Source organism: Sciurus carolinensis, chromosome 15 (genome assembly GCF_902686445.1).
Source record: "Sciurus carolinensis chromosome 15, mSciCar1.2, whole genome shotgun sequence".
Classification (NCBI taxonomy): Eukaryota; Metazoa; Chordata; class Mammalia; order Rodentia; family Sciuridae; genus Sciurus; species Sciurus carolinensis.
This window is the reverse complement of record NC_062227.1, coordinates 80,645,107-80,671,894: the sequence shown is the minus strand read 5'-3', so window position 1 is coordinate 80,671,894 and position 26,788 is coordinate 80,645,107. Positions and strand designations below refer to the sequence as shown.

The 26,788-nt window shown below is 54.0% G+C and overlaps 1 protein-coding gene across 4 annotated transcripts in view; it reads left to right on the top strand.

The window, feature by feature from the left end:
- Mbp (myelin basic protein) overlaps nt 1-26,788 on the top strand; it is a 111,713-nt gene that overhangs the window by 57,043 nt on the left and 27,882 nt on the right. For all 4 annotated transcript variants that reach the window (XM_047526262.1, XM_047526259.1, XM_047526261.1 and 1 more), the window contains exon 4: nt 21,654-22,090. In XM_047526262.1, the coding sequence (XP_047382218.1) occupies nt 21,654-22,090 (437 nt within the window). The remainder of the gene's footprint in view (nt 1-21,653; nt 22,091-26,788) is intronic.

The following is a 26,788-nucleotide window of genomic DNA, read 5'->3' as shown; positions in this document are numbered from 1 at the left end:
TCTTTCTCTTGGCTCTACTGCTGAGGCCTCAGGGTCTGTTCTTTCTCCTGGCTGCCCACTGCTGAGGCCTCAGGGCCTGTTCTTTCTCTTGGCTCTACTGCTGAGGCCTCAGGGCCTGTTCTTTCTCCTGGCTGCCCACTGCTGAGGCCTCAGGGCCTGTTCTTTCTCCTGACTCTACTGCTGAGGCCTCAGGGCCTGTTCTTTCTCCTGGCTCTACTGCTGAGGCCTCAGGGCCTGTTCTTTCTCCTGACTCTACTGCTGAGGCCTCAGGGCCTGTTCTTTCTCCTGGTTCTACTGCTGAGGACTCAGGGCCTGTTCTTTCTCCTGGCTCTACTGCTGAGGCCTCAGGGCCTGTTCTTTCTCCTGGTTCTACTGCTGAGGCCTCAGGGCCTGTTCTTTCTCCTGGCTCTACTGCTGAGGCCTCAGGGCCTGTTCTTTCTCCTGGCTGCCCACTGCTGAGGCCTCAGGGCCTGTTCTTCCTCCTGGCTCTACTGCTGAGGCCTCAGGGCCTGTTCTTTCTCCTGGCTGCCCACTGCTGAGGCCTCAGGGCCTGTTCTTTCTCCTGGCTCTGCTGCTGAGGCCTCAGGGCCTGTTCTTTCTCCTGGCTCTACTGCTGAGGCCTCAGGGTCTGTTCTTTCTCCTGGCTCCACTGCTGAGGCCTCAGGGCCTGTTCTTTCTCCTGGCTGTACTGCTGAGGCCTCAGGGCCTGTTCTTTCTCCTGGCTCTACTGCTGAGGCCGCAGGGCCTGTTCTTTCTCCTGGCTCTACTGCTGAGACCTCAGGGCCTGTTCTTTCTCCTGGCTGCCCACTGCTGAGGCCTCAGGGTCTGTTCTTTCTCCTGGCTCTACTGCTGAGGCCTCAGGGTCTGTTCTTTCTCCTGGCTCCACTGCTGAGGCCTCAGGGCCTGTTCTTTCTCCTGGCTCTACTGCTAAGGCCTCAGGGCCTGTTCTTTCTCCTGGCTCTACTGCTGAGGCCTCAGGGCCTGTTCTTTCTCCTGGCTGCCCACTGCTGAGGCCTCAGGGCCTGTTCTTTCTCCTGTCTCTACTGCTGAGGCCTCAGGGTCTGTTCTTTCTCCTGGCTCTACTGCTGAGGCCTCAGGGTCTGTTCTTTCTCCTGACTCTACTGCTGAGGCCTCAGGGTCTGTTCTTTCTCCTGGTTCTACTGCTGAGGCCTCAGGGCCTGTTCTTTCTCCTGGCTCTACTGCTGAGGCCTCAGGGCCTGTTCTTTCTCCTGGCTCTACTGCTGAGGCCTCAGGGCCTGTTCTTTCTCCTGGCTGCCCACTGCTGAGACCTCAGGGTCTGTTCTTTCTCCTGGCTCTACTGCTGAGGCCTCAGGGCCTGTTCTTTCTCCTGGCTCTACTGCTGAGGCCTCAGGGCCTGTTCTTTCTCCTGGCTCTACTGCTGAGGCCTCAGGGTTTGTTCTTTCTCCTGACTCTACTGCTGAGGCCTCAGGGTCTGTTCTTTCTCCTGGCTCCACTGCTGAGGCCTCAGGGCCTGTTCTTTCTCCTGGCTGCCCACTGCTGAGGCCTCAGGGCCTGTTCTTTCTCCTGGCTCTACTGCTGAGGCCTCAGGGTCTGTTCTTTCTCCTGGCTCCACTGCTGAGGCCTCAGGGCCTGTTCTTTCTCCTGGCTGCCCACTGCTGAGGCCTCAGGGCCTGTTCTTTCTCCTGGCTCTACTGCTGAGGCCTCAGGGTCTGTTCTTTCTCCTGGCTCCACTGCTGAGGCCTCAGGGCCTGTTCTTTGTCCTGGCTGCCCACTGCTGAGGCCTCAGGGCCTGTTCTTTCTCCTGGCTGCCCACTGCTGAGGCCTCAGGGTCTGTTCTTTCTCCTGGCTCTACTGCTGAGGCCTCAGGGTCTGTTCTTTCTCCTGGCTCTACTGCTGAGGCCTCAGGGTCTGTTCTTTCTCCTGGCTCTACTGCTGAGGCCTCAGGGCCTGTTCTTTCTCCTGACTGCCCACTGCTGAGGCCTCAGGGCCTGTTCTTTCTCCTGGCTGCCCACTGCTGAGGCCTCAGGGTCTGTTCTTTCTCCTGGCTCTACTGCTGAGGCCTCAGGGTCTGTTCTTTCTCCTGGCTCTACTGCTGAGGCCTCAGGGTCTGTTCTTTCTCCTGGCTCTACTGCTGAGGTCTCAGGGCCTGTTCTTTCTCCTGACTGCCCACTGCTGAGGCCTCACGGTCTGTTCTTTCTCCTGGCTCTACTGCTGAGGCCTCAGGGCCTGTTCTTTCTCCTGGCTGTACTGCTGAGGCCTCAGGGCCTGTTCTTTCTCCTGGCTCTACTGCTGAGGCCTCAGGGTCTGTTCTTTCTCCTGGCTCTACTGCTGAGGCCTCAGGGCCTGTTCTTTCTCCTGGCTCTACTGCTGAGGCCTCAGGGCCTGTTCTTTCTCCTGGCTCTACTGCTGAGGCCTCAGGGCCTGTTCTTTCTCCTGGCTCCACTGCTGAGGCCTCAGGGCCGGTTCTTTCTCCGGGCTGCTCACTGCTGAGACCTCAGGGCCTGTTCTTTCTCCTGGCTCTACTGCTGAGGCCTCAGGGCCTGTTCTTTCTCCTGGCTGCCCACTGCTGAGACCTCAGGGTCTGTTCTTTCTCCTGGCTCTACTGCTGAGGCCTCAGGGCCTGTTCTTTCTCCTGGCTCTACTGCTGAGGCCTCAGGGCCTGTTCTTTCTCCTGGCTCTACTGCTGAGGCCTCAGGGTTTGTTCTTTCTCCTGACTCTACTGCTGAGGCCTCAGGGTCTGTTCTTTCTCCTGGCTCTACTGCTGAGGCCTCAGGGCCTGTTCTTTCTCCTGGCTGCCCACTGCTGAGGCCTCAGGGCCTGTTCTTTCTCCTGGCTCTACTGCTGAGGCCTCAGGGTCTGTTCTTTCTCCTGGCTCCACTGCTGAGGCCTCAGGGCCTGTTCTTTCTCCTGGCTGCCCACTGCTGAGGCCTCAGGGCCTGTTCTTTCTCCTGGCTCTACTGCTGAGGCCTCAGGGTCTGTTCTTTCTCCTGGCTCCACTGCTGAGGCCTCAGGGCCTGTTCTTTGTCCTGGCTGCCCACTGCTGAGGCCTCAGGGCCTGTTCTTTCTCCTGGCTGCCCACTGCTGAGGCCTCAGGGTCTGTTCTTTCTCCTGGCTCTACTGCTGAGGCCTCAGGGTCTGTTCTTTCTCCTGGCTCTACTGCTGAGGCCTCAGGGTCTGTTCTTTCTCCTGGCTCTACTGCTGAGGCCTCAGGGCCTGTTCTTTCTCCTGACTGCCCACTGCTGAGGCCTCAGGGCCTGTTCTTTCTCCTGGCTGCCCACTGCTGAGGCCTCAGGGCCTGTTCTTTCTCCTGGCTCTACTGCTGAGGCCTCAGGGTCTGTTCTTTCTCCTGGCTCTACTGCTGAGGCCTCAGGGCCTGTTCTTTCTCCTGGCTGCCCACTGCTGAGACCTCAGGACCTGTTCTTTCTCCTGGCTCTACTGCTGAGGCCTCAGGGCCTGTTCTTTCTCCTGGCTCTACTGCTGAGGCCTTAGTGCCTGTCTTCCTCCTGGCTGCCCACTGCTGAGGTCTGAGCAAGCCACTGGTTTAGGTATTCTTTTAGCCGAAACACAATGATTAGATTTGCAGTAATAGATTTTGACTCTGGAAGTGACCTGCTGTGAAAGTTGTGAACAAGTGCTCAGCCCGCTGAAATGAGTTGGCAGCAGACCTCAACCCCGCTGCTCACTGACAGTCAGTGGGTGTGTATGTGATCTCTATCCACGTGGAGGTAGAAGACCTGGAGCAGAGTTTCTGCCCCTCTGCCCTCGTCTCGTCTGTGATTTTCTCCAGGCAGCACAAAGTCCCTTTGGTAATGGGCAACTGAATGCTGGTTTGAATAAGCAGATCGTCCCCGACTAGAGCTCACTTAGGAAAGCCACCCTCTCAGCGTACACCAAGACGTCCTGTCACCCACCTACCAGCATCCTGGGCACCTGGTTACATAGGGAGCCACACCACACATGCACCCTCACTCAAGGTGCCACAGACGACACCCTCGCAGCCACCCCACCGAGCGCTGTCAAGGGAACAAACGGCTCCAAAATAAAAATGTGCAGCTAGCTGCAGGTGAACCTCGGTCTCCTGGCAAGTCAGGTTTCTGTGCGTTCAGCAGTTCAGATCTGATCATTGCTCTGACCATCGCTCACACCATAGCTCACTGCAGCCCCTGTGCGGGGAGCTAAGGGGACGCCAGGCAGAGGCTGGAGTCAGGGAGGCGAGGGGGGCAGAGCCAGGCTACCTCCAGATGGACTCTGCAGCTCTGTCGGGAGGGGCAGAAAGGCCCTCCAGCTGAGCACCAGCCGCCTTTTAGAGGAGGCCCAGGAAGTGCAGGGTGGAGCCTGGCTGCCGGCCACAGGGCCCTCGGCACCGAAGGTTCTGGTCAGGGCACTGACCACGTCTGTCGTGGAGGAGCGCAGGGGACAGGCACCTTGTGGTGCAGCAGGGGTGGCATGTCTAAAAGGAGGCTCTGCCGGCAGGGAGGGACCATAGGCTCTGGAGGGAAGGGCGCCTGCAGAGCCCAGCCCAGGGTCCACAGCCAGGCCCTGTGTTCCTGCTCACCCAGGGCCTTCCTGGAGCTGCGCTGGGGGGCCAGGTCTCTCTCCCACGCACGCCTCACGATCGGCCCTCGGGTCCTTCTGTAGTGCGGGCTCTGCAGTTCCTCAGAGTGCGTGGAGCAGGCTCCTTTCCTGAGGAGCTCACAGCCAGGACGGAACACTGAGGTTGTCCGTCTGTGACATGGTGTCCCAGGGAGCTGGCATTCAGACAGCATCAGGGAGTGGCAGCAGGAGGAACTCACGCCCAGAAGGCAGGACACACGCAAGGCCTGGAGGGATGGGGAAAGGTGGAGCTGTCTGCGGTGCCCACAGAGGCAGGAACTGGTCAGGAGAGGGTCCCACAGGGCTGCCGGAACAAGACCCCACCGGACCCGGGAGCTAACCGAGCTGGCAGGGGACGTGGAGACCGTCCTGCCCCAGCGCCTGCTGTGAGCAGCACCCTGACCCCGGCCTCCTCCTCTGGCCCTGCGCCAGCTCCGCACGCACCCCTTTCTCACTGACTCTTCACAGCAGAGAAATGCTGAGTTTCCTCTTGACTTACTTCCTTAAGAAAGCATCCGTTTACTCGAGTTTCATGCAACAGAAAATTGGATTATTTTAGGTGTTTACTGTGACTAAGTGAGAATTTTCACAAACTTTAAAAGGTGTCAAGTGCACTAGATGAAAAGAGGGACTGTTTCCATTTCTTCCCTCTGGTGTCCTTCCTAGAGGGTCAGCAAATGGTCTCAAAACGTGTAACAAAAGAGAAAACCAAACCTCTTTTAAAGTCAGTTTGTATTCTGGACTAAAACAACACACACCCAGAAGTTGTGGAAGCAGCAGATAGATCGGAGACGCTTGACCCGAGGTCATTTTTGTAGGTGACAGCTCAGCATGTCACCTTCTCTTTATCGGGAAAGTCCTGTTTTATCGCCTAGGGGTTTTTAACAATTTCACCGAATATTCCTGCACTTGAAAAGCTTTGCAGTTATTTTTATCCTCAAAGGCTCGCAGGGCCTGGCCCCAGCTGGCACGGGCCAAGCCAAGCAGCATCTCTGAAAGGCAGGCATTGTGCGAGGCCTGTCCGTGGCCGCACAGACATTTGACACCATTGTCCCCGTGGCGTCCAGGCCCAGCGAATGCTGCACACAGACCTGCAGCTGTCCCCAGGAAGGGCCTGGACAGCTCTCATCTACTGAACTGCCCAATCCTAAACATGTCAGTTTTTTGTATCAGTGATTTTTACATCATGAGCCCGCCCACCAAGGAGAGCAGAATGCAAAGGGTTACGGTTTTATTTTTGTTTTTGTTTTTTTCATGGTAATAAATAATGAAAGTGCTCTCTGGTTACTTTCAAAATAATGAAACTGCTTTTAGGAGTGTTGGTTAAAGTTGGTCTTGTGTTGAAGCCAAGAGAAGGGAGGCCAACCAGAGCAAGCTCCATTGCAGACTCTCACTCCCTGTCCAGCCAGTGAAAGTAAAACCAAGACCACATTTAAAACTGCCTTGCCTGTCAGCCACAGAGTTTGTGATTGTGCCTGCCTGGCTTCTCAGCTGGGCATCTCAGGCTCTGGCCTCTAAGTACCAGCACCAGCATCTCGGGCTGCTCTCTGCTCCTGTCTCCGAGCCTCCCACTCTCTATGGATCAGAGCGGGGCACAGCTTCTCCAGGGCCAGAGTAGACCCTGCAGTTGGGACAGATCACTCTGCCTCTGCCACACCCACTCAACTCCATTGCTGCAGCACAAAACAGCCAGGGACAGATTCACCAGCAAGCCATGGAGACTCTTGCAATAAGCTTTATTTGCAGACACTCAAAGTTGAATTATAAACCTTTTCACGTGTGATAAAATACCTTTTTCTTGTCATCTAAGAAGATAGCAACCAAAAAAAATTCTTAGCCAGATGGCCAGATTTATTGTAGGGGTATAGTTTGCTGACACCTAATTGATGGTTCCAATGCCCCACTAACAGGTCTGCTCAGTACAAAACACAAAGGAGAAAACTGGCCACTCATAAAATTTCTTATGCCTTAAAAATATTATGTGAAAAGCTCATAGCAGCACCCCTCATATTAAACAGCTGATGAATAGTGCCTTCACTCAAGCAGGAGATAAGCACACGTGCGTGCTTGTATGTATGCACATATCCATCCCTACAGACCCACACGTGTGCACACACATGCACCTGTGCACGGCAGCTATCCAGTGCCCCACCCTGGGCCAGGTGCTGGAGAAGTAGGACAGAGCGAGGTAGAGCTGGACTCTAATTCCCAGGCCCAGCCACGGGCTAGTAGGAAAAAAAAAAAAACACTGGCAAGGTGGCACCAGAAAGCGAGTTGTCTCAGCTCCCGGCACATTGTGGAGCACCAGCTGTGCCTGAGCCCCTCCTGGGTGAGTCAGGCTGGCAACACACTCCCCTGCAGCACGGGACAGATGGGAAGGTACCGAGCGTCAGAGGGCTTCATCCCAGGGCCGCTGCTCTCGCTGGGCCAGCCTCTCCCCCCGTGAACTATGGTTTCAGAACTTGCCCTGCCGTGACTTGATGGCACAGCTCTGTCCCTTCACACTGAGCTGATGTGCCCACTTCCACCAATCCCAGATTTCTGGCACAAGGCCTTTCCCGTCCCTGTGTCATTCACATGCTTCAATGAGTCCTTCGACTGTTGACCCCGTGGCGATTTGCTAACGTCGTAGTAACAGGTTGTTCACTCATGACTCCTGGAGCTGCTGGAGCCGTTATTTACAAGAGGAGGTTTTAACATTTAATTTGCTTGCTGACCCGTGGGACAGTGGTGATCAGTATTGATCACCCTATCAGTCCCTGCTGTGATTCTGAATCTGTGTGGAAATAACCTGCAAATGCCGCAGTGTGATTTATTTCAGAATCGTGTATTTCCGTGCAGTCGGTCAATGTGATGCAGACTCAGGCCCTCCCTGGAGACCTGACCCGCACTGGTCTCCAGCAGGCATGGCCCAGGCCTACAAGAGGCCAACACATTCTGCCCCTCACCCCTCCAAGAGGGGGGACAGATGAGGAAAAGTCTTCTTGTGGCAAGAAACAGGTTTTGATCACTTGCGTTTAGCCCAGAAGCTGGAGTGTCCCTAGGAGTCCAATCTCCACTCCCATCTACTGTGTCCCCAGGGCCACCAGAGCAGCTCCAGGTCCTGCAGGGCGACCTCTGCGGGGAGAGGTGAGCCCCTCCAGTGGGCTCTGTGTATACTCGCATGCAAAAGAGGGTTTCAATTCTTGTCCTTAGAAACTGCAGAGATGATGCGCGTCAAACAGTGGCCAAGGGCGAGTCATCCAGTCTGTGCCGTCCTCTGGTATGGCCCCTCAGAAGTGCGGGGTTGCCAGCGCTTGTCCCCCACCATTCGTCCACTTGTTCACCACAGAGACTTCCCTCCCATGGGCTCCGAGCCCCTTCCTTGCACACTGGCCTGCCATGTGAAAGGCGTGATGGGCACAGGTACTCGGTGCCGTGTGCTGTCCCCCGACTGTCCCCTGACCGCACGTCTTGTTTGTTGCTGAAGATCCTGTGACCAGCGTCTTCCCTTCCCCTGGGAGCATCCTGACCCACTTGCCCAAGTCCCTGCGTGTGATTGGGAGAGCCTTCAAGAACCAGCTGCGGGCTCTGCAGACTGTCTCACAAACGGAGGGCGTGCCTGTAACGCAGGTCTTCAAAACGTGCCTTCCGTTTTCCTTTCCTGGAATCTAACTTTCAGGCTCTTCCTGACGCCCTAGCACAGGCACCCTCCAGCTGGGTGTCCCTTCTCCAGCCGCCCTGGCCTCTGCCAGTCTCTGCCCGCCTGGTGTCCCCCGGATGGCAGTGGTCCCCCCTCAGCTCAGGCCTCCGGAAGGGGGTGAGGAATGGGGTCTCTTCTTTCTGTCTGCCCTGAGAGTCTGCGTTGGGTCGTGGTGTTCACCCTGCAGGACAAATGCCCTGCAACTTGGCAGGAGCCTGTTGGCAAGTTCCCAGTCAACAGGACAGCTCTCGGGGGTGTTTTCTGTCACGGAAAAGCATCGGGTCTGCTGCGTTCTGAAGGAACTCAGAGCAGGGAGGCGTGCCGAGTGCCAGGCTCATTCGCACGTGTTCCTTGGTGCCACAGCTCTTGGCTTGCTGTGGAGTCGTCTTTCTTGAAAGCAAACTTTAGACCTAGCACCAGTTACTTTCACTATTACCGAGGTTAAGTGGAAGTTTCACGAAGCAAATCTCAGGGCCTGATTTCTGTCTTAATCTTACTTCAGAGCCCGGTACTGGAATCCCTTTGAGGTAGCACCTGTCCTTTCCCACGTGCCTGCACGCCGAGGCTCTGGAGCCCTTCGGTGCTCACCAGCGTGGCGTGGGTAGCAGTTTCACTTTTCTTCTCTTGGCTCCTGGTTCTTCCCACATTCCCTGCAGTATCCGAGCGGCTCGGAGAATCTGCGTTAGCCTGGCCAGCAGGGCCAGTTTCCTTCCTCTTAGGACAAATCAAGAGGTGGCTCTTCATGGTTGACACACACGTCTCCTTCTGGTGTGGCACGTGCCTTCATAAGCCAAAGGCTGGTTGTTATAGAGACACGAAGGATGGCTCCCGTCATGGACAGAAGCCTATTTTGACCTGAGAAACAGGAAAATGGCATTTAGTGAGAATTTAATTGTCTTACTTATTCAGAAATCTGTATTGAGGACTTACTGTGTGCACACCTTCCAGTAATGGAGGGGCTGACATGAGTCTAAGGCTCATGGTGATGATGTGGGGGTCAACAGAGAAGGCAGTGTGGCTGCTGAGTTCCAAGACTGCAGATGCCTGTGGGACGGCCAGCCAGGTGGGTGGCACCCAGGATGCGTAAGAGCTCGCACCCAAGGAAGCAGAGGGGAGCTGGGCCAAGGCCAAGCGCGCTCGTGCCCATCCTCAGGAGCAGGCGGGTCTCCAGGGAGAGCGTGTGGCCATGGAAGATGGGGAAGCGCTGCATCCTCAGCTCTGCCAGGAAGCCTCCCAGACGCACCTCGAGCCACTCCACCACGGAGCAGGATTCACTTTGCAGAGCAGCTTTGAACGTGCGCAGTACGCCCGTGTTTCAGGAAAAGCCGACAAAGCCGAGCAGACGTGAGGCACTCGGGGGACTTGGTGGAAAGAGGACCTGGACATGTCGGAGTCCCTGGAGCCTGCTGCGGAGGCACGGCGATGAAGGCGGCTTCCTGGCCAGCACCATCACAGTGCAGAGGGTCCTCAGGAGCGAGCAGAGTGCTCGAAGCAAGCCCTGGGTTCAAGGCCCAGGGAGGTCGCCATTGGAGGCCTTGGCGAGCCCTCTTGTGGGTGTCAGCAGGTCGCTGTGGCAGGGCCACCTACAGCGGGCAGAGCGCAGGGATGGGCGTGAGACAGCAGCCAGGAATGCCGCCGGCATCTGTGAATAGGACCAGCCAACTCTGGGTGAGACAGAGGAGCCCCTGGGTTAGCTTCCTGGGGCCACCGTGACAGTGGACATAGCTGGACACTCAAAGTGACCAGTGCACATTGTCTCTCAGTTCTGGAGTCGAAAGTGCCCCAGCATCTGCAGGCCACACTCCCTGGAGACTCAGGGAGACTGCCCACCTCCTGCAGCGTCCCTCCACCTATGGACGCACCAGTGCAGGTCACGCCTCTGCAGGTTCGGTGGTGTCCACCCTGTGTGTCTGTGTCCAGGTTTCCTGCTTTCTTCAAGGACTCCTGCCATTGGATTGGGGCTCTCCCTGATCTGTGAAAACTCATCTCAACTTGACTATAGCAGGGGCCTGTTTCTAATAAAGTCACACTCACCAGCCTGGTGAACGGGCATTCTGGGGAGGAGCCACTGCCTAGGACCGGCGGCTCTGCGTGCTTACATTCTCAGGGGAAGGCCCCGGAGGTCAGTGTTGGGTCTGTTTCTCTAAAGAAACAGAGATGTGATCCTGGGGCGGGTGGGACTTCGAGCCCGACAAGGGAAGGAGTATCTTCAGGGTGGGAGATACCTGTGGACTCAGATTCTGCCTTCGTCTTTGGTGACAGTGACTGCAGAGGTGACAGAGATCCTCTCTCAGGGGCTGGGGCGGGCTGGGGACAGGACCGTCGGTAACTAGACACAATTCTGGTGTGCAGCACGTGGGAGCCTAGCTGTTCGGTGGGCCTGGAAAACTGTCCTGAGAAGGCTTGGGGTTTGAAGGGAGGGCTCGTGGGGAGGCAAGGGTGTCGGAGGGAAAATGCAAGAGGACTGGCCCCAGGGATGAGGACCAAGGAAGGCAAGGGGATGGCTGCAGGGAGCGGCTGCCCGGGTCAAAAAGCCCAGCCACCGACTGCAGGCAGAGGTTGGAGGCAGTGGGCTCAGGGTGCAGCGCCAGAAGAGGTGAAGGCAAGGCCAGAGAAGGAGACACGGGCTCTGAGCGTCACAGGTCTGGGGAGCAAGTCCAGATGGAGGCAGAGTTCAGGTGGGGAAGGTGGAGCCAAAGGAGGTGTCCAGGGTTACTGCTTAGGAGGTGAGTGACCATTGGGGACATGCAGGGCACAAGGGGCCCTGGCACCAGCCACTCACTTCCTGTAGGGCATGGAAGGCAGAGCACCAGGCTGTGGGCAGCTTACTTGACCAAGTGCCAGAGCTGGATGTGTGGGCCTCGAAGGATGAGATCCAAGGAGAAGGGCTGAAAATGGAGGGAGAAAGCCGCAGGACAGAGCCCTTCCAGCCCAGCAGTGGGGACGGCCACTGCCCTGAGGAGGCATGTCCTTGCTGATGCCGAGTGGGCAGCAGGAGGCGGCCAGAGCCCAGCCAGCAGGGACAGGGCTCTTCCAGCCACTTCCATGACGTGCCACCTGACAGCCCGTTCAAGACTGAGACCGTCGCTGAGACTCCACAGATGGAAAGGGAGCCGCACAGCCTCCTCTCACGTAATGTGGGGCACAGCACGGTCCACTCAGAGTGGGGCAGAGACAAGGGCAGCAGCGAGTCCCGGGGAACAGTGAGGGGAGCACAGGGCGGGGGCCACACGCCAGCCTGCCCAGCCCGAGGCCTCTGGAGGAGCCGCCATGACACTCCCTCGACTGATTCTTGGAATGACTGCTGCTCCTTTGCAGTTACTCTTCCATGTCCAGCTGTCTAATTGAAAGGGAATCAGTGGGGGGCAGCCCAGTATCTCCTCTTAGGATTCTGTCAAGTTATTTTATACATAAGATTTTTGTGTGCAAAAATCATCTCAGTAATCTAAAAGAGGTGCCTGGCCCCTGGATGGCCACGTCAGAACTGCACCAGGCACTGCATGGATGTTGGATGAGTGGGTGGGTGGCTGGACAGGTAGGGGATGGACAGGCAGATGGATGGACAGATGGACACATAGGTGTGAGTGGGCAGGTGGGTGGGTGGGTGAATGGATGGGTGCATGCATAGATGTTGGTGGCTGGATGGGTAGTTGAATGGACAGGCGGATGGATGGACAGATGGACACAGGTGTGGGTGGGTGGTAGGATGGATGAATGGATGGGTGCATGCCTAGCTGTGGGTGGATGGATGGGCAGGTGAATGAATGCAAGGTCGGTGGGTGAAAGATGTGGGTGGTGTGTGGGTGGGTGGTGTCCAGCAGGGAGAAGGCTGGAAGGTGAACCGTGTCTTACTCCTAATCCCAGGCCTTTCCTGTGAGGCTGCTGTCTTGGGGACCTCTACTGCTCTGGGTCCACCCCTTATCTGTGCAGTAACTGTGATCATCGCTGGGCTTGCACATGGGGCAGGACCTATGTGAACTTGGGGCTCCTTTTCAACTTCTTATCTCTACACCACCCATGTTAGGAAAGCTGGATGGAGGGACTTTTCTCCCCACTGTGCAGTAAGGAGAGACCTGCTGGCTATAACGCAGGCCTGCAGGTCCCCAGGCAGAACCTGGCTGAGCCCTGAAGAGCCCCGCTGGCCCTTGCCCGAGGCTCCCTGGGCACACTGCCTGCCTCTCCTGTGACCCCTTCCCTGTGGTGGGAGGGTCCCCGGGCGAGCTATTTAGAGAATATAAAAACTGTAAGTTTTGGGCACACAAAGGAGGCCTTGCGGTGAGATGAGTGGGCTGATAAGATTTGCTTGTGGAAACGTTTTAAAGAAGGCTTTGCGGGTAGCTGGGCGGCAGCCACATGCTTCTCATAGATACAGAATTTCTGCCATAGCAAATCCACAGCCACACCAAGGCGCTTTTGTGTCCTGTGCCCTCCCCGGTGACCCTGAGCATGGCATCCAGCAGCAGAAGTATTCCACAAATAAGAAGGGTTCTCAGCGCTGGCCCACGTGCCCAGATTCCACAGCTCCTCTGCAGGCTGGCTGCCTCCCAAGGGAGCAGGCGGCAGAGGCGCACAGGTGCCCAGGGCACATACCCGCTGCCCGGGCCATCAGGGTCCTTAGAGGAGGCAAGAGCTTCGGGCCAGCACCCACAGGTGAGATCACAGGGCACACAGCAGGCAAAACCAGAGACACTTGGTGTCATGATCCAGAAGCCAGGTATGTCACCTCAGTCAAGGGGCCAGCAAAGCCACACACAGACAGCCTCCACTGAGATAGGGCCAGTGGTCCACTCAGGACCCACTGTGGCCACCTGCAGTTTATCATGAAAGTGGAGGGAGAGGTTATTCTGCCACATAATGCCTCCCAGCACACGGGACACCTCCCTGTGGGAGAGGGACTTACAAAGTCTCTCCAGCTGTAGAGAATATTTTTCCAAACAGGCTCTCTTTTGCAATGGCTGAAGTATTGATAACTTTTCTTAGCTCCCTGAAACTACCTCTGCCTCACCCAAGGGTTTCTTGACTCTAAAGACTTTGGAACTTCAGAATCCCCCTCTTCTGTTCAGGCAGCCATGTGGAAGCATTTGGACTTGGAGGTGTGGATTCTTACTTGGCCATGACAACTGGTTCCCACAAGGGAAGACTTGAAACAGGGGTCGCTATGTGGCATAGATCAACAGCAACTTCCATAGCCTCAGTAATCTTTAACTCACCATCTGCTGAGAAATAGGGAAGAATGGCACTTTTAAAATCCCAAGTTTAAAAATACCAAATCCAACTCAAAATAATTAAAAATTCTTGATCTACTCCATGTTGCTGCTTTGAGTTACAACTAGGGATTACTCTGAACAATGATGGCATGTTTGGATATATGGATTTATTTGGGGAATATTTTGTCAAGTGACTGTAAGCTAGATGACCACATTTTGAATCAATTTAAGAGAAAGTCATTCCAAATATCAGCCCAACATGGCCACTCAGCTCCTGGATTCTGCCATCGTGTGTGGGTCTGCAAAGAAAGTGAGTGTCCCAGTGCCTTGTGGCGGTCCTCCCAGCCTCAAAGGAGGCTGCCCCATCCAGAGTGCTTCCGCACTGAGTCCTGTGCAAGCAGTGCCACCTGCCCTGAGGTACCCTTGGAGTGCTTCCACCAAGGGCACCACGGGCAGGATCACCAAAATGGGGAACAAAGGACGGGTGGCAACACGGCCCCTGTCACTGAGCCTGCCGACTGGCTGGGCCTCTGGCTGGGCCTCTGGAGCTTCAGGATCATGTCGCTTCTGTTGCAACTCTATGAACTCCAAGATGTTCTCAGGCGTCTGGACAAAGGCCCGAAGAAGACAATGAGGAAGGGCATTTGGGGTGGGCTCTCGTGGGAACCTGAGCTGGCATCTGGGCACGGTGGGTCAGGTCTTCCAAAGGAAGGCATGTGGACAGGAAGTGGGGGGCCCTGGTTCTTGGGTGGAGACCCATCCAGTCAGTTTAGTTGTGACTGTGTATATGCACATGCATGTGCTGTGTGCATGGTGATTTTATGGGAACTCAAAACACCTAAAACTAACCAAAATTGTATTAGATACACCACCGAAACAGATGAAAAGCCAAAGAGAAAACCATGTGTCTGTTTTTATATTGATCCCTCAAAACTAATTTTATTTTTGTCAAAATATCTGAGGATGTCTCATGGAAAGCAATATATATGGAAAAGTGGTTCCCAAGAGACCCTCTGCAGGGAATTCCTTTAGTGATCTGTGGAAAAAATGAGAATCCCCTCGGTGGGAGACCTGGGCTTCCTCCTGCCTTCCCCAGATCCACCCTGCCCAGAATCACTGGCAGAGCCATCTGGCTGCCTCCAGCTCAGGTGGCCCCCAGGAGGCCTGTGTGGCAGATGCATCTTCTGGCAGGCAGGTCAGAAGTGACCCCTAGTGTGACCTTCATGAAGCTAAATGCGTCCTCAGCCTTTCTCCTAAGGGCCTTCTTCCCACACTCCCTGTCTCTCTCTCCCTCCCTCCTTCCCCCATTCCCCCTCAATAGCATTATAGTGCTGCCGGGGTAGTTAGGGGTCTCTGGTCTTGACTTGTAATGTCAAAGCCCACCATCCTGAGGAGAGATGTGAAGGCCCACCGTCGGTGCCTGAGTTCTTGCTGCTTCACTGGTCTGAGAACCCCTTTTGGATGAGAACGGTGCATGTAAGTGGACCGGCCAGGGTGCCCATCCTGTGCCTGCAGAGTTCACTGCTGGGAAACCTGGGGTCCCTGAGCAGTGACACGCGTGCCGTTTCCTAGGGCTGATTGGCCCTGGGTGTGAAGCTGCACTAAACTTCCCGAGCAACCTTGAGTTTGGATGATCAGGTCTGGTGTCTAGAGATCTCTACTCACAGAGGGCAAAGGACAGTGCCACCTCTCACCCACAGGAGCCCTGCTGTGCTCACATGTGACAGCAGGAGACTGCCTCATGGAGGTTTCCACATGCATGCATCTGGCGTGGTGAGCAGCACAGCCCTGCAGCAGCCTGGTGAATAAATACTTCATATTCCTGTGGACCTGGAAACCTTGAGAAGGTCGCACAAAGCTGCAAACCTGGGAGGGACAGTGGGAGCTGCCGCCGGCTTGCAGGGACCTGTCTCCGTGGCCTCGCACTCCTGCAGGCAGGGGAGAGCCCTGCCTGCAGGCCCTCAGTGGGGAAAAGCCCTGAGCTCAGGAGCTGGGGCCCCCAGCACGTGGTGCAGGTAGGCAGCGACCCTGAAAAGCACAGCCTGCCAGCCAGAGCACCCTTAGCACACCTGGAACGGGAGGGGGCAGAGGTCCTGGTGTCTCTGCAGCTGCACAGCCCACCTGTAGGGCCGCCCACGGGAAGCACACTGCTCATAGAGCACAACTGAAAGGGGCTCCATTACCTGGAGAACCAGGAACCTTTGCCACCTGCCCTGCCAGCTACGAGCAGCAGGATGAGCAACGTGCTGCCGAGCTCTGCACTTTATTGGCCTGGCTGTGCCCAGGAACCTGTACCCCACACACTGTGTACAGGCCGACTTGGCTTTTGATGAAGCCATTCATGGGCTGTGGTTTCCATGGACACAATAGCACAGAGAATAAGAAACATGCTCTCAGTAAAAGCAGTCTTTGAATAAGGACAGCATTCCTGGTGTCACCAAGCTCCGCGGGAGATCCCCTGTGAACATGTACTCACGTCATTCTCTGGTCATAGCAAGCCTTTGGTGAGTGACAGTGTTCTAAACAGGCACTGGGATCATTGTGTTGTGAGTTTCCAGATGGTTCCAGGGAAACGTTGGATGGATAGACTGTCAGGGAATAGAACGTGCCATTCCTGAACTCGGCACTGGTGTTTAACGCCGTTAGCGGATGCTGCCAAGCCGACGCAGGTGGTAAGAGGTGATTCCGTGCGCAGCCGGGCAGGAAGGCCGACACGCAGGTGCCGGTGTGCAGAGACCGCACGGTGCACACAGGACCCCTGTGTTGGCCAGTCGTGCCCTGGATGAGGTCTCAGGACTGGTGACTCCCTCCACCTCCCTGACCCCTGGGTAGTATGTGATCTGGAATGTTGTGGCTATTACTTGTTCTCAGCTACTTTTACCCTCAGGGCAAAACCTTGGCTGCAGTTGAGGCCAGTTGGGGCTATAGAAGGGCCAGGTGTGAGGTGACCGCAGTGGGGAGTGGCCTCGTCTCCAGAGTGTGGAGAGGGAGAACTGGAGTCAGCAGCAGACCTGGGTGGCTTTGCCAGGGCTCGGTGTCTGCGGATGAATGAGAGGCTGACACAGCCACCTGCTCCGTAGGATGTTGACAATGCAGAGAAGAGACCCCACGAGGGCTTTTGTCATTTTCTGTGTGCAGGTGACACTGTAGCTCCGAGAGGAGCCTTAGGAGAGCCAAAAGGAGAATGTAGCTACACCTACCTTTCCATTTATAAACACACACACACACACACACACACACATGGGCCGAGCCTGAGGCCATCGCAGCTGCCAGAGGTCTGCCTCAGGGTCCCTTCCCTGTCATCTCTACAGACCCCTGGTCCTTGCCACACCCACCCTCTGAGCTCTGCCTGCTGCTCATTTCTCTTGCTTTGGGCTTTGGTTTGCTTCCAACAAACGGCAGAGCACACGTGGACTACAGGACTTGTCGAAGTCTGCGCCGCTCCGCAGATGATTTGCCAAATGAGCAGCAAGTTCAGATGATACATTCAGATTTCAGTTTCTGAGGGCTGTTGCTGGGAAGCTAGGCTCATTTGCTGCACTTCAGAGTTTGCTGAATTAACGTGTCTAGAATATCACAAAACCTCTCCATGTGTCCTTGAAGAGTTATACAGCTGAAAATGTTAAGCGGAGCTTTTTAGACTATGGGCATAGAGACTCAAGATTTAAGGGAAATTCTCACTTAAACATTAACGTACTAAAAAAACACAAATTAAAAGCCATCATGCCAATCCAAATTCTTCTAGGAAAGGGCTTTGCTTCTTTTAATTCCTTTTGGAGAAGTTTCTAGGAAGCACCAGCATCTTCCACTACCAATAGTACCTGCTGAGCCTCTGTTAGGGCCCCAGCACTGTGCTGGAAAATTAGAGCTGGACATGGCTCCTATCCCCAGAGAGGTGGTCACCCAGTCGGGGAGAACAGGCATCAAACTGGGAGCCACTCAGAGGAAGCAGCAGTGGCTGCAGCGCTGACCACAGGGTAAGGCACATCCAGAGGGACATGGTTAGCTGCACAGAGTGGGCCAGCTCAGGTATGGGACATAGGCCACCATGGGCTTTGGCTCATACGTGGCCCAGGCTGGGCCCTGTTAGAGAACAAAGGAAGAGCGGCCGAGGAGCTTGTCCTGGGTGTAGGGGGGAGCCAGGCAAGGTACCTGCCTTGGACCTTCCCTGCAAAGCCTTATGGGATTCTCCCAGCCACTGAGTGTGTGATGGACTCCAGCTGAGGGACTCGGAAGGGCAGAGGATCAGCCACTGTGCTGCAGCAAAAGCCCACCACAGATGGCAGAAGAAAGGATGAAGGTGTTGTCTGTCCAGAAGCGTCCCTACCAAAGTGGCTGTGGGACTTGGTCGGCCTGCGTGCCGGGGTGAGTAGGAGGCCCCGACACACAGGCACGAAGGCGGCCACGGACCTTTGGAAAGATGAGCCCTCCTAGGGTCCACGCGGGCGTCATGGCCCTGTGTGCCTCTGAGCTCCAGAGAACACTGAGAGCTCTCCGTGCCCCGCTGCAGGTCAGGTCCCACCCGAGTCCTCCTGGCTGGGTCCTCCTAGCCAAAATAATTGGGGTGTGTTTTTCTTTAAAGAAGTTTCTCTGCAATTATAGGATTTGGTCAAAAATACAGGAAATAGGAGTGCCTCTCCTGGTAAAATCAGATCTGCATGTTTCACTAATTTTATAATAAATGCTCTGTTCCATAAATAAAATCTAGTCTGCAGGGGCCTCAATGTGCAGATGGAGGCATGTCAACGCTACTTGTCCAACCAAAATCACCACAGGACCACAGATTTAGACTTCACATCACACTTCTTACCATTGGGAGAAGCTACTTTGGGAAACAAATGGCTTCTCTGTGCCTCACAAATAACTGTATTCAGGGACACAAAGCCCAACTGTTGTAAATACATTAGTATTCAGATGCTCTTGTGTTTGGTCAATGCATTTAATTATGCACAATATAGCTATTGTTTTCCTTTTACATTTGCATTAATTTATATTAGCCACAGAGTATAAAGCAAAGCTACAAAAGCAGACTCTTTAGTTACTTCTGTTGCTCTGCAACCTATAAATCAGCGTGGTGGCCCTGTGAAAGCTCCAGCTTTATACCAACCCCGGTGTTCTTTACATTGCTTTTTTCAAACAGTGCAGTGGATGATGCATTTAATAACTAGGTGGTGAGTGTTCTGTTCTCGTGAAGCTGAATTTAACCAGTGGTCATGAAGGAAAGCTGCCCCAGATTCCCACCCACCCTGCCCTGTCTCCCCACACTCCTCCTGAATCGGTGGCTGATTTCAAGTCATATGGCGTGGCTGGTGCAGACCCACCTGGCAGCTCTGAATACTGTCTTAGGAGCTCGGATAAGTCCTCAGCCGTCCCAGGTCCCTACTCTGCCTTGTACTCTGTCATTGGCAAACAGTTATGATCTATGACGGGAGTAAGTGACTCTGCTTTAGAAACAGTTCCTGTATCTGTGGCATTTGTCAACTTTATCAGCTGTATGCCCATATCAGGGGGCAGCTTCTCAGCCCATGTGATTCTGAGGAAATGATCTAAAACCCTTTTCCTTTTGGTGTATACACACACACACACTCACACACACACACTTTGGTTTTGGAGTGAGTGTGTGCTACAGTCACACAAACCTCCACAAAGTGCACAGCCAAGGGAAACCAGCCCCAGCCCTCACAGGCCACTGTCCCTGTGGCTGGTGGCCTGTCTTCCTTCTGGCCCAAATGGGACCTATGCAGAGAAGGCAACTGTTCCCTGCTCAGGCAGTAGACAGCAGGTCGCCATGGTTAGCCCAAGAGCCCTGGCAGGAGCCATCAACACTGTGGACTCAGTCCTGTGGCCCCCATGTGCCACTTTCCTTACACCATCCCCAAGGTCAGCAGCTGGGAGACCAGCAGGCCTCGCCCTTGTCTCTCGGTAGCTCTGTTGCTGTGAGAGGCCATGGCTTGCTATGTGCAGATCCTGTGGGAATTGCAGACGAGGAAGCAGAAGGCCTGGGCTACAGCTCGCTCTGCCTGTGTGCGTGCGTGTGCGTGTTTGTGTGAGCATGCGTGTGCATGGTCTAGACCTCACTGACCAAAGCACGTGTCTGCTCCACTTTCCCCGAGAGCTGCCATGAAGAGCAGATGAGTGACCCCGCACGTCTCCTGTGGGTCGGTCTTCCGAGTTGCCCGTACCAAGTTTTCAATAAGCATGGATGTTGGAGACACTGGGAGACGAGACTCTCCTACATCCGCAAGTGGCCGCACGCTGAGGGCCGAGACTGACGGGCCTGTGTCCTCCAGGTGGTGGAAGTCAGACGCCTCCTGGGGCTGAGGTCTTCCGCACGTCGCCTTTGCCTTCTGTGGCATCTGAACTCAGAGGGGCCCTGGCAGCGTCCCCAGCCAGGCCCAGGTGCCATAGGTGTTGGGCGATGATGGCTTCAGCGAGCATGCCACAGGCCTACCCGAGCTCCCCGCCAGGCCCTCTCTTCACTCAACACGTCCAGCCAGACCCCTGGTGCCCAGCAGCCCAGCTGCTAGGATGAAAGCCACGGCAGTCCACGCTGGGGTCTTCCCTGGCCTCTCGCTCTGCCCTTTCCCAAGTCTGCTGTCAGCCAACGGTGGACTCCACTCCTGCCCCTACCCGCCTTCTGCTGGGGCCCCACCTCCCCACCTCCCCTGGACTCAGGAAGGGCCAGACCAGCACATGGCTGCCCAGGGGCATTCCCGTCAAGCTCCACCTGCAGTTCACCTGTCTCCTGGTTGGAAGTGTCACCGTGTGACAAGTGACCACACCCTGGGGGTGTAAAACAATGGAACTGTCTCCTTCCAAGGGGTGGAGGCAGGTTCCAGGACAGAGGCTTGCCTTTGGGTGGTGCCGATGTCCCTGAGCGGCCGAGCCACCAGACCACTGACTTCACATTTCTTTCCTGTGCATCAATGTCTCTGAACCCAAATTTGCCTCTCAAGGACACCAGTCGACAGTAACAATATGGCCTCATCTGTATTGAATTACATCTGCAATGACTGTGCCCAAGTACAGTCACACTTGTGAGTAGGAAGAGTTAGGACATGGAAAAGTTATTTTAGGGGACACCATTCAATTCAAAACATGTATTTTCATCTGATTCCCCCACTAGAACATAAACTTCATGAAGACAAGGACCATGTATTATTTATCACTGTAACCAAAACATCTGGAGCAATGCATTATAGTTTTTAGGTATTCAATAAGTAGTGGATGGATGGATGGGTGGATAGATGGGTGGACGAGTAGAGGAGCTGCATAGTTTTCATGGATGGATGGATGAATGAATGAAAGATGGGTGAGTGGATGGATGGATGGATGAACAGGTGGGTGACTGAATGAGTGACGAGTTGGGTAACTCAGTGGATGAATAGATGGTATTACAGGAAAGTAGGTGAATTCACATTTAATACAGGTAAGTAGTGTATTGGGGGGTTAACTAAATGATGATCACTTAAACCTAATTTCCAGTAACTTGGGAGCAAAAAGGATTCCTTCCATTCTTGAGAGAAATGCTTATTTTTTGTTAAAAACCATGAGATGGTAGTATACAACATGAAATATCCCATTCCCACATCAAATGTTCTAATTGTTGGTGCTAACAGAAGAGAAGCCAAATCAAAATGTTCTGAATAAGCAATTCTCTAATGCTAGAGGCCTCCCGTGGAATCTGGGGATGGAAAAATTCTAAATGCCCCATTTCTGAAAGGCATGAATTGCAAAAAGATGTGGGAAGTTCCATTTTTACCAAGAACACTAAAAACACCTTTTGTCAAATAGAAGCTCCCAGCTTGCCGGATTCTGCACAGGGGCCTTGTAGACAACAAACATCCTGTTGGGGGCCTGCACTCCTGGGCTCTCCAGGGGCAGTGTGCAGTGCGGGGGCAGTTCTGACATGACCACTGTGCCTGCTCAGACACCTTGCCAGAGAACCCTGGTGTGTCTTATCCAGGTGTCAAAGCATGGGTCACCAGGTAGCCCCAGGAGTTCCTGCAAAACCAGAGCTGCCCCAAGCTGCTCAGTCCAGGTCGGTCTCGGCCAGAGGCAGTCTGTGGCTGCCATGTGGCTTCTGGGTTTTATAGGAGACAGCTGGTTCAAGACCCCTGGAAGAAAGCAGCTTTGTCCCAGGCCTGGCTTTGCACAGGCCTGCATTCACATCTCGCTGTTGTTTGCAGGAGAGGCAGATGCGAACCAGGACAATGGAACCTCGTCTGAGGACACAGCGGTGACAGACTCCAAGCGCACAGTGGACCCAAAGAATGCCTGGCAGGATGCCCGCCCAGCTGACCCAGGGAGCCGCCCCCACTTGATCCGCCTCTTTTCCCGAGATGCCCCGGGGAGGGAGGACAACACCTTCAAAGACAGGCCCTCTGAGTCCGACGAGCTCCAGACCATCCCAGAAGACACTGCCGCAGATCCTGAGAGCCTGGGTGTGATGGCGTCACAGAAGAGACCCTCGCAGAGACACGGGTCCAAGTACCTGGCCACAGCAAGTACCATGGACCATGCCCGGCATGGCTTCCTCCCGAGGCACAGAGACACGGGCATCCTTGACTCCATCGGGCGCTTCTTTGGTGGTGACAGGGGTGCGCCCAAACGGGGCTCAGGCAAGGTGAGCTCAGCGGAATAGAGGAGCTGTAGTTTAACTGGAGAAAGGACAGGGAGGTCAGCAGGTGACCTGGGCCAGTGGAGGAGGCGCTGCCCACCTGAGTGTCTAAGGTGCTGTCCTGGATTAAGAAGCTTAAGGGCCCCGGGAGTGGCTCGGAGCTCCCTAGGCTGTTTTCATGTGTCCCCCCAGGGACTGAGCTCAGGTATGGCTCAGGAGTGCCAGGGCATTCTGCATTCTGCTCTCGGTGCCCGGGACACGGCATTGCAGAGTGGCGCATCCTCGGGCCTCTTGTGTGCCAGGTCTCTTGGGTTTTGGCTGTTTGTTTCTGTGCTGCACTTTTGGGTGCAACTTTGGGTCATGTCCGTTTTTCCTGCGGTCAGTGCTGCCCGCTTCGTGTTGCTGCAACAATGCTGCGATTGAGGCCTTTTGAACAAACTCCTGAATTTCAACTCGCCGTAAACAACCTTTCTCTTTTGTTTGGATCGTTGATTTGAAAGGGGTGGAGGGACGAACAAATGTCTGTGAATCAACAGTCTATTGTTTTGTGATTTCATTAACTTGAATATCAAACCTTGGGAGTTTCATTGTTTAAAACCAAATGTTCTGTGATTTAAAATACATTGCAAGGAAAAGCACTCCCTGGTGTCTGGTTCCCTGCAGGCTCTGTGTGCTAGCCTGTGACTGAGGTCTCCACTAGGAACTGACCCACCATGGCATTCAGATTGCAAATGGGTGTCATGTTACAGTTGGGGAGAGCTGGGTAATCTGGGGGCCAGAGAGGTGTTGAAGACAAGCCCCTGGCTCATTGGGTGCTCTTGCAGCTGTCAGACTTCTGCCTGAGTGCCTTGCTTGTCCTGAAGCCCTTGGGGATGCAAGAGGCTTGTGAATAAAGCGTGGCACAGAGGCCCATCATGGGGAGGTACCCTCCAGCAGCCCGGGCAACCAGGAATCCTGGAATGTGAGAGCTGAGTCTCCAGCCACAGTTCCTACCATGGTGGGTGGCCATGAGCCATCAGGGATGAACACGGATGCCACCGCCCCTTCTCTGTGCACATCCAGGCACGCTGGCCTTCCAGGAGGCCATAGCCATTGTCGTTTGCTTGCGCTGAGGTTTCTTGTTGGGATACCTGCTGTGACTTGCTCTTAAATAACTCTTGGCTGGATCTTAAGTGTCTGTCGGATTGGCCTTCTGGTTGCTTCCTTCAGTCTCTATTTGTGGACATTTCTATTTGTTTCTCGTCAATGCATCCTCACCCTGGAATCTCTGCCCTCTGACTTATTTCAAAATGCTTATTTCAATAGGAGTGTTTTTTCAAGTACAGCTGTGGCCACCCTAGCTCTTAGTGGGTCCCGGCTGCCTGGGAAGTCCAGTTATCTGAGGCACCCACACGTAAGCAGTCCACGGGTTTTGAAAGCTTTAATTATTCTGCTCAACTGAAGCAGCAGGGAGAATGTACTTAACCAGTGCGGAAAAGATTAAGAAGCTGGCCAGCATGTATTCTAAAATAAGCTTCATTTGAGTGGCAATGGTTTTAAGTTCAAACTAAACCTTGAAAGCATGTATATCTAAGTGGAGCTATGTTTGCATAGATGTTTCTCTTCCTTCATGCATGAGTACAACCTTCATTGTTTTAAATCTCTTGTGCTTCCAATATTTTCAAAGAAACGATTCTAAGTCTCAGAAGCAGCCAAACTCTTTGCAAATAATGTCTCTAGCTTATTAGGGATCCTGAAAAAAAAAAAAAAAAACATTTTCACAGGATTTTTAAAAATAAAAATAATTTTTAAATAATTGTTTTTAAAATTTTGAGATAGCAATTATTTCACTACTGAGTATTTTAAATGCAAAAAATTTTAAATGAATATCCTTGCCTTTAAATATCCTTCCAAAAAAATCCATTGGTGTTTGAATGTGTGATCATAAACGTCTTGTTCCAAACGCAGGTCAGAGGTGCATTTTGTGGGAGACCCTTGGAAAGCAGCAGTAGGGGTCAGCAAAGCCTCTCCAACTCAGCTAGCTATTGTGGGTTCTCTGTTAACAAACCCCGGAGATGCAAACTTTATGCACCCCACACCCGGCAACAGCCCCGCCATTGCCCCAGAAGTCTGCGGTATTTGTTGGTGTGGGTTGGTGTGCAGTAATTTGTTTAATTTCATTTTAGTTTCTATTTTTATTTTGCCCCGTTTGTAAATCAGGTGGGCTCCATTCTCGTGTGCTACAGACTTAAGAAGTTTGCAGCCAGGGGCCTGCTTACTGTCTCTCCTTCCTGCACTTCCAGTCCTACAGTCCCCCTCGTGCGCCCAGGGTGCTGAGACCACCGCCTGTCCCAGGGCACCTCCCGTGGGAATCTGCCACCCGCCTAGAATAGGTCTTTCATGGTGGATCCAGCAAGCTCTGAATGCAGCCCCCAGGAAGGTGCTGCTCCTCCCAGCGCCTCCTTGTCCTCCCTCCCCTGAGTCATGTGGGCCCCTTGGTGCCACCAGGGAGCTGCCGCCCCCAGGCCCCGGAATGCACTGACTACACCCAGCCTTTGTGCAGCCAGAGCTGACATTCAGGAAAGTGCTTTAGAAATTCCCTGAGGAGGCATATTCTTCTGAGAGCCATAAATGAAAGTGCATTTACAGAGAACATTCTCCTTTGTTGTTGGGAAAGAAAGGGGCCCGTGTTGATCCCTTTAAGGGGCAGGTTCCTCGGCCCCCTGGAATCTGGGGCCTCGTGGAAATTGGTGGGCCTTCATGGCAAAGCCTGGAAGGCACCTGCCTGTCCCCTTCACCTCTCACCTGGGCCAGCAGCAGCTCCACTCCTGATCGGCACCGACCCCTGGAGCTGTGGACCTCAGGGCCAGCTCCCAGGATACCAGCCTGCGAGCTCTTCCTTCTCACCTGGCGAGGCCCAGTTTCACAGAGTAGCTAGGCTGGACACGCGGGCAACACCCGCCCAGTTCGCAACAGGAACGGCAGAACAGAGCCAGCCCTTCCTCCACAGCAGCATACTTGAAAGGGTTTTAAGCCTCCGTACTAAGGCCTTGCCGACTTCCCCTGTTTATCTCACATGACTAGCTCCACTTGTAACTTCCAGTCCCAGCATTTCCTCCTTTAGCATTCAGGTTACTTGGATGCCTCTAACTTTGATAGTGTAGCATAAGAACCATCCACCATTCGATTCTATTGGCATAGCCAGTCTTGCGCTTAACCGGCACACGTGCTTCCCATCCACTGCTCACTGCCTTTCAGCTCCAGCGCATTCACTGCCGTCTGCACACCTTGATCTCATAGGCATGCCCTGTGATCTCACAAGAGCGTAGCATTTAGAGGTGACATGGAGGACACAGGTCCCTGAGTGGCACCCCGAGGGCATGTGTCAGCCGCCTGGTGGGGGACTGGAAGCGGTTTGAGGATGGTGAGTGACCGCACTCCCCCACTGCAGCTCGCAGCGGCTTTGCCCCAGGGTGCAGGTGTGCACGCAGAACCAGACCCTCCTCTGAGCCAGTGGCTGCAGCCGAGAGTCTGGCCAGAGACCCTCTGGAGGGAGTCCAGATGTGCTGGGTGTGTTGACTCCTGCACCAAACCAGGACTTTTTGAGATTTCAGACAGTGATTCCTCTTGAAGTTATTGATCACAGGTGTCTCCGGCTCGGTAGCCAGCTGCACCTGTATCCTTCTGTTGCTGGCCTTGGTCATCCCCTGTTATCTACCTGGGGGACTATGGGGACTGACATGCCTGGCATAGCAGTGATTTTGCTGTACCCTCTGTGTAAGTGACACATTTGTAAGTTGCATTTGTGTATTTAATGATAATTGCCTACTGTGGTTGTATTATGATTTGATTTTGATTTTGTTATGAACTTCTGCTTTATGTATATTTCTGCATTTTTATGACTTATTAAACAGTTTAACACACCAACGGTGGTGCATGGATTGCAAGTGGATTATTAAGTTGTCTCTTTTGGTGTCCTTTCCTAATTAATTGCACTTTGCCTCTGGTATTTCCGTGGCCTCATGACACAGCCCGCAGGTAAGTCTAAGCAGCTGGCTCCTGTGACTTCTGTACCTGGGGGTCACAGTGTCCCGCTCCTGTGCTTTGATCTACAGGAGGTTGTATTCGTGCCCTGCTGGCGTGTGGGGTCCTAGTCTTTCTTGTCAACAGTTCTTGTTCCACTGTGTTGATGTTTCTCTCCTGCAGAGCTTAGGGAAGCTGGGTCACTAAGTGGACTTGGTCCCAGTGCACCCAGTAAAACCCTCCCTGAGTGAATGAGCATCCCTGGGACTTGCTCCAGGTGACGGGGAACCTGGAGAACCTGAAATGAGCACAGTGCCACATGTAGACAGGTAAACTTGGAGGGCCAATATGTTAGAAATGAGAGAAAGACACTGTTTTTAAAAATGTTTGTTTTTAGTTGTACAGGGATACAATACCTTTATTTTATTTATTTATTATTATTCTATTATTTGCCTCACACGTGCTAGGCAAGCGCTCTGCCACTGCCACCACCCCAGCCCCTAAATTAATTTCGATGGCCTGCCATTCATCCATGTGCCGTGTCCCACCTTGAACCCTCACCCCAACCCTCCCCTCCCTTTAATCATTTCATTTCACACCCTCATTCCTCCATCATTGCTTTTTCTTTTGGTAAAGCGTTAACCACTTAGTAACAGCAGTCTGATGGTTAATGGGAGCTTAGCTTGACACCTGAGGATGTCA